At 46.3% G+C, this 7,585-nt stretch overlaps 1 protein-coding gene across 2 annotated transcripts in view; it reads left to right on the top strand.

The window, feature by feature from the left end:
• Positions 1-1,552: 1,552 nt before the first annotated feature.
• LOC146962426 (ankyrin repeat- and BTB/POZ domain-containing protein 3-A) overlaps positions 1,553-7,585 on the top strand; it is a 206,860-nt gene continuing 200,827 nt past the window's right edge. For both annotated transcript variants that reach the window (XM_085768685.1, XM_085768686.1), the window contains exon 1: positions 1,553-2,911. In XM_085768685.1, the coding sequence (XP_085624811.1) occupies positions 2,047-2,911 (865 nt within the window). In that variant the 5' untranslated portion in view covers positions 1,553-2,046. The remainder of the gene's footprint in view (positions 2,912-7,585) is intronic.

The following is a 7,585-nucleotide window of genomic DNA, read 5'->3' as shown; positions in this document are numbered from 1 at the left end:
GCTGCATTGCATCAACACCCCTGTGACACACTGATGCTGCTGCTGCTGCTGCTGCTGCTGCTGCTGCTGCTGCTGCTGCTGATGATGATGATGATGATGATGATGATGATGGGGATGATCTGGGTCCATGACACAGACCTGAGGATGCTGCATGTTGATCGTGACATCTGCTGCACAGCTGAAGGTTTCTTTATGCAGAAGTCTCCCGTCAATAATTCAACATTTTAGTCAACAAAAGTTTCCCTCAGTTGTTTCCTTATCGTTCAGAAACGTCTCCTCCAGCAGAGTTTCTCATAGAAATAAACTAAACACTTTGCTCTAAAGCATAAACCCATGCAGCTTGGTGGTGTTTTTGTTTATTATATGTCAGTCAAACTATGAGGCTAAGGTACTGTAAGGTTTGTGTTTACTCCTCTCCCCTGTCAATCACTGTGGCATGAGTGGGCGTCACACATCATATCTTCAGGAATCCAGTGTAGTAAAGTTTGTCAGTTTTGGCATTGACCGCTGCAGTGTCATGCTAAGAAAATCTGAAAGGGGGCCTCTGGCACGGCACGGCTCGGCATGGCATGGCAGCGTGGACAGATGGTGGGTCCAGCTCAGACGTACAAGGAGAAAGCCCCGGCAGAAAGGATGAATCATCATTCTGCCAACTGTTCCTCTCAGCATGTTCAGCTCACTCACTCTTTGTTTTTAAAGTAATATTATGCAGAATAAATGGCTGAACAGCATCATGATGAAGTGGTGCTCCACCTTGAAGCAGGACAGAGCATCATGCAGCATCATCACTGGACGTTGGGGGGGTGAGGGGGGTCTGTGATCTAAAAAAGCTCAGCTCAGAGCAATGTGCTCTGGACGGTAAAATATTTATAGGGATCTGGCATTAAAGCGAATGGTGTTCCTCAATAAAGCTACTTTTGCTGCAGCAGACCCACTTTGACTCTGTCCTCACTCAAAAAAAAAAAAAAAAAAAAATTACCACTAGTGGTGGACGGTATGCCAGAAAATAACAGCTTGTCCCTGCAGGACCATGTCTGTGGATTACATTCAGAATTGAATGAGGCTTCATTCAGAAAATTACCTCTTTATTCATGATATCATAAGAACTGTGATATTTTAGTGGATGTCAAACAGAGATTTATTGATATTAGCAGTTATACAGGACTGTGGTTTTTCAAATTAGCACCTGACAGTTCTGTAGATGATATGTTTCCACTCTCTAAATAACAAATTAAACTCCATTTAGCAGCCTAACAGAGCTGCTGTGGTTGTAATCAATGATTTGGCCTCAAATAAAAGGAGAAAAAAGCAACAATCTGCCTTCAATTATCTGGAAAATGAATTATATTGAGGAAAAAAACATTTGTTCCTGCGTGTTTCCCCTCCCAACCATCCATGCTCTTCGCCACTAAGACATAATCCTTCCAGTATTATGTGGTAAAGTTGAAATATCTGTTTTACATGTGTCATCAGTTCCCATTTTTCACCATGTGTTGCCTCAGTGGGGATCCACCTCTCATCGTGACACTGCTATGATCAGTCGCTCTGCAGCCACACACACACACAACAGATTGGTTGGCACAGCAGCCTACAGTACGTGTGCATCTCTTGGTTCTGCAGTTTTGTCATGTTTCACCAGCAGGTATAGTACAGCCTCAGCTCGAAGGTGGCTGCTGGGGTTGTTTGTGTGTCAATCAAAGCCGGTGGAGATGCGTATTGGCTTGTCTCAGCCCGCGGGGCTCCAGGCTCCACCTCTCCACCAGAGTCCTGCCTGCGCTGCGCTGCGCTTGTTGCGGTGAGCGCGGAAGCGTTGTGCGCTCTCAGGTTACGCGTGTGTGAAGTTGTGGACAAGAGCGGATCGGAGAGACGTCCGGCGATTTCTTCACAGAAAGGAGGGAAATAAAGGCTGAGTCCTGTACGGTTCACTCTCTAAACTGGAAATACAGAGAAGTCCTCGGAGGACAGCGGAGGAGGAAAAAGGCACAGAAACGAGTTTGTGGCATTTAATTGAGAGACCAAGCATACCCAACAGTATGCGGTGCAGTTATGGCAGGCAAGGGTAAGACAGTCGTGAGGACGCTGGAGGATTTAACGCTTGATTCTGGTTATGGTGGAGCCGCGGACTCGGTCAGGTCGTCCAGCGTGTCGCTGTGCTGCTCCGACACGCATCAGTCCTTCTCGCATGGGGGCAACTGCTGGCATCTGACGGAATCCATGCACAGCAGACAGAACAGTTTGGACACAGTCAACACCGTCCTGGCGGAGGACACGGAGATACTGGAGTGCTCGGGTCAGTGCGCCAAGCTGCCCGAGCTGGAGGACGCGCCATGGAGCCTCGGCGAGGTGGAGGGCGCACTGAGGAAAGACGAGGAGCTGATGGTGGGCAACCCGCCACCGGAGGTCCTGGCGCGGCTGTCGGCTCTCGTCAGCCGCGCGCTGGTGAGGGTGGCCCGGGAGGCGCAGCGGCTCAGCCTGCGTTACGCCAAGTGCACCAAGCATGAGATCCAGAGCGCCATCAAGGTGGTGCTCTCGTGGACCATCTCCGTCAACTGCATCACGGCGGCTCTGAGCGCCCTGTCCCTCTACAACATGAGCACCGGGGACAAGTTCAGTCGAGGCAAGTCGGCGCGCTGCGGGCTGGTCTTCTCCGTGGGGAAGTTCTTCAGGTGGATGGTGGATAGTCGGGTGGCCCTCAGGATCCACGAACACGCTGCCATATACCTCACCGCCTGCATGGAGAGCCTGTTCAGAGAGGTGTTCAGCCGCGTCCTGCGCAGCGCGCTGGTGGAGAGGGACAACGGGGTCCCCAAGTTTACGCTGGAGTCATTGGAGCAAGCCATCAACAGCGACTCGGAGATCTGGGGTCTGCTGCAGCCCTACCAGCACCTCATATGTGGCAAGAATTCAAGCGGTAAGAAAAGTCCAAACACACCTGATTATTTCATGATGATTTGCACCTCATACAGTGTGTGTGATCAGTGTGCTCAGTCATGCATCACTGTAAAAACCCACCATATCAACCAGATCTCCAACAGCTTCCCCCCTTACACTTGTCTCCAGTGGATGCCCACATGTTGCAGAGAAATATCTAGAAACCAGTGGCTGCTGCTGCTGCTGCAGCATCTTTAAACAAAGCATGGTGACTCAACTGCATGGGAGCCTGAGGTTTAATCTGATTCTCTACCATAGAAGTGCTCCTCCTCAAGCTTCAGTCATCTGCTCTGAGGATGACATGAATATTTGACTGAGGCGTAAAATGATAATCTGCTTTTGGAGCCCAGTTCGAGACGTATAAACTGTATAATTATGATGTATAGGGAATAACCACTATAGCTTATCTTCCTCATGTTGGTAATTGCAGCTCCACAAACAAACAGAAGGGCCTTGACAGTTTCTTTATCATTTATCACCCTCAGCTTTTTTTTTTACACTTGAATTAAGGCTCTGAAACAGGAACCACCTATCTCGCTTATCAAAGCCGCAGAGCAACAACAGTCAGAGCAGATATTTATGGTTGGAAAAGATCAAACAAAGCACCAACTTCTATTTCTTTGAAGCCATTGTGTTCTCAGACTTTCATTATAGACAGGAGAAGAATGTTAATGTTAATGTTTCTGAGAGAGAGGGAGAGGGAGAGAAATCCTCGGTGTGTTTGGTGTGTGTAGATAATAGCCTGTGTGTCATGATTCTGCAGAAACAGGATTTTTGTGTTTATAGGCTATTGTGTGCTGGCCTTGTTGGTAATGCTATTACTGTCTAGCTCCAGAAGGTGTAAGCTGTCAGTGTGGGCTGGGCCTCTCATCCAAAGCCCTGAATGAGTTGGCTGGAACTATAAAGCAGAAGGGACTTGAAATGCTGCTCTCTAACCAGAAAGAGCCAAACTTGGTTGTGGATATTGACCCAGAAAACTTTGCAACATTGCATATCTATTGCTAATTTGTTGCAATGCGACTGTTTTTGGTCAGCGTTTAACTTAAAGGTCCCGTATTGCGTAAAGCGAGTTATCACGTGTTGTTTTATTATAAACGTATATCAAAACGGTGTAATTATCAAAACTTCAGTCCACAGAGAAATACGTAGCAGCCTGTATTCAGAAACTGAGCCGTAAAACCAGCCGTCAGGACTTCCTGTGACTTTATGATGTCACAACAAAGCAGTCACCAAGCTCCGCCCACCTGAACCCACCATCCAGCACTTGCAAGATTTGGTTTCTCTTGAGTGTTTTATTCTGAAATCTACTCCATTTTTAAAAAAAAATAAAATCGCTCGAAAAACAGTCAGCGAATCAGAGGAGATGCTCAGAGCCTCCTCTCTTCTGATTGGCTGACACCGACCTGTTGTTACTAGAGCTCCAGAGAGACTGAGATGGTTTTTGATTCCTAAAACTATAAATATTTTCTTCTGATAGATGATCTTCTGATGAAAAGTGTACAAATATGGGACCCTTAAGAGAAGTGAGATACTGAATTGCCTCAATTTGAATATGAGAGAGTAAATCTTGCATAGAAAAACACCAGAAGAGATGTTTATTACGACATGATTTGAAATTCATCGTCATGGGTGCAGGTTTTTTCCTGATATAACAGGCTCTTCTCTATAATCCATGCCCTTTAGTCTCTGTCATGCACAACCAATGCAACAACAACCCCTAACAGCCTACCAAAAATGAAAGAAGACATTTGAAAAAAGAGGACAACAGTGAAAATTGAGCAGTAATATTGCACAGAACATAAACAAATACCTTCAAATGTCTAATTTTGTGGAGCCAAGCAACAAATATTCCGACTAAAATGGCAGAATTTGAGATTTAAGATGCTGAAACTATAGAATATTTGGCATTTTTTGATTGAGAGACCCCCAAGATTACCCACTGATAGTCCAAACAGTTGTTTTATCCTTAATACCAAACAAGCTGGTGCTGGAACGACTCTCTCTTTCATCTCCTCATCCACCCTCTCATGTCTTCATTTGACACTGATATTCAGCCTCGGGTGAAAACACTACACACGACTGTTTTGGTCTTTGGAGCTGTAGCTGAGAAATCAGGTACTCCTCTGTAGACGGGATGCAGAGCCAAACATGCATCCCCCTCCACTCCACCTCCTCCTCTTCCTCCTCCACCTCCTCCTCCTCCTCCTCCTCCATGCATCGCATCATTTCCTGATGGTGCAGAGGAGGCAACAATTTGCACTCGCCCAAAAACAGCATGATGTCACTGTATGACAGTTAGCGAGGCACAGTGGAGACGTGGGGATTTTCATATCGCTGCTTTTTAGTTTGTTGTTGTTGATGTTGTAATTCGACATTTGAGAGCAGCTGCAGTTGTCTTTTTTTTCCCACTTAAAGAGGAACAACTCAATCACACATCATTATATCATACACGTCTTAATCACATATTAATCAAACATTCATCATTCTCATATGTCTCTGTGTTTTTCTCTTGCATAGTTGTGAGTGTTTCTGAGCAGAGAGCAATGAGTGTGTGTTGAGTCAGAGGTGGGGGTGAGCAGGGTATTCCCTCTGCTGAGATACACTGTCTCCTTTTGGGGAACAAAAAGCAGTGCAGCACATATAGTGACTAAATCCACGCCGCTATGCTCAGCTCGGCTCTGCCAGTGACCGTTCGTGACAGCGTCTTTGCTCTGACTAATGAGCAGAGCTGAACAGAGGCTTTTCTTCACTGCCTCTGCTGTCCAGCCTGCTGCACACTCTGATTCTCTGTAGGATCTCGAACATTTATTATCACATAAAGGACAAAAACACACACTGTGTATGAGAGCAGTGTAGGCTGGCTGTCTTATTGTGTTTTTTTAAACCCTCAGCGACTGATTCTGAAACTAGTCACACCTATAATGTAGTTAACTGTCAACAGGTGGAGGAAAAAGGCGGAGACGTCATTACATGGGTGTTTTCTGGTAATTGTCTGCGAGGCGATGTTTATGAGTTCTCTTAATAGTAACCAATACTGTCATTAGAGAAGTGACTCACACGGTTGTCTCCTGACTTCATGTCTGTATAATTAAGATCTGGTTTGATTTAGACAACTCAATTGACTTGGTTAACAGCAGGTTAGCCTCCTCTGTCGGTATTTCATGCCTCATTTCTGGATTTCAGATTTCTCTGTGGTGTTGAATCACTGCTCTGCCACATCCGCCTCTGATTCTGATCTCTGATTTTTTATCATTTGATGGTTTTGAATCAACAGATGGTGTAGTTTTTTGGGTTTTGGAGGAGGAGGAGGAGGAGGAGGAGGAGGGCAGTCTGGATTTAACCTCATGCATATTACGAGCAGTCTCGGAAAATTACATCTGACCCATCACACTTTTACCCTCTGCAAGGAGATTGAGGATCCCTGTAGGGGCAGACTGAGCTGTGATAAACATGCCTCCGTGCCCCCTCGACATCACACAGCAGCAGGAAGAACGACTCTTTTGTGCAATATGCATTCCGCAATAACCCTCTAACATGCAACCTTTTTTTATCTGCTACATTTATCATGCATGCATTTGCTTTTATGGGCAATATTGTTGTATATAGCAGCGTAAGTGCACTGCAGGTTTGCCTGATGTGTTTGTGCATAGGATGAGTGTGTCCAAGGCAAACTTCCCTACAGCGATAATAAAAGTATGTCCTATCTTATTCCAAGTCCTCTGCTGTGCTTTAACCTTCACATGTCTGACATGTAACTATGGCTACAGCTAAACTGAAGACAGAAAATAGATTTGAAACATCAGAGTATACTCTTCGGGGTGGTGGTGGTCACAATGCACCAACCGTGACGTAGGTCAAAGCTCCAGACAGGAAGCAGTTTTATTATATTTGTGTCCTGGCCACTGCACCTTGACTATCTCCTCCATCTGTAACTAAAGTCTCCACAGCGACCGTTGAAAGCTGCCAAACAACTGCACTGATGTGTGATGTGAAGCAACAATGGTACAAATCAGTTGGAGGTGCAGGTGGACATCCCCTGACATCATAGGCAGCATCATCAACAAAGGGGTTTCGTCGGCATGCAGCGTGACTCCACCCCTGCTTCTCTTCTCTTCTCTGTTGCACTTAACCATCTATTATTGACGAGTCGTGTCAGGAACAAACCGCCCCGGTCATCGGCTCCCAAACAAACCTGCCGGGGCGGCCGGCGTTTAAATTTAGGAATCCCCCGATGATCACGATCATGCCTGTCATTCGCCGTGACCTTCCCCCAAAGGAAGCGATCCAACCTCCGCAGGACAGATGACACAACATAATGGAATTGCATAGCCTCCTATAGTCAGCCTATTAAATTAGCAGCGGGTGTCTGCTCTCCCTCCTCCTTCACTCTCTTGTCTTTCACACCATATTTTATTGTGTTTTCTTCTAGGGGTCGGGGGCGGGCTTGGTGTGTTTGCATATTTGTTTTCCACTGTGGTTTTTAATAAGCTCAACTCGTACCCACATGATTCTGGCAAAGCCTTTTGTTGTCCATTCTGTTATTATTTTCTGCCCGTCCTTTCCTCTCCTCGTGGGGTGGGCTCGCAGATGAGCTGACAGATTGCTGTCTTTCTGCTGGAGATGCGAGCGTGAGTCGTTCGGGCAGGCGGGCTGC

This window comes from Trachurus japonicus, chromosome 23 (genome assembly GCF_045865225.1).
Source record: "Trachurus japonicus isolate A0001 chromosome 23, Traja_1.0".
In the NCBI taxonomy this organism is placed as follows: Eukaryota; Metazoa; Chordata; class Actinopteri; order Carangiformes; family Carangidae; genus Trachurus; species Trachurus japonicus.
Note: the sequence above shows the minus strand (reverse complement) of the source record. Positions and strands in the feature narration are given on the sequence as shown.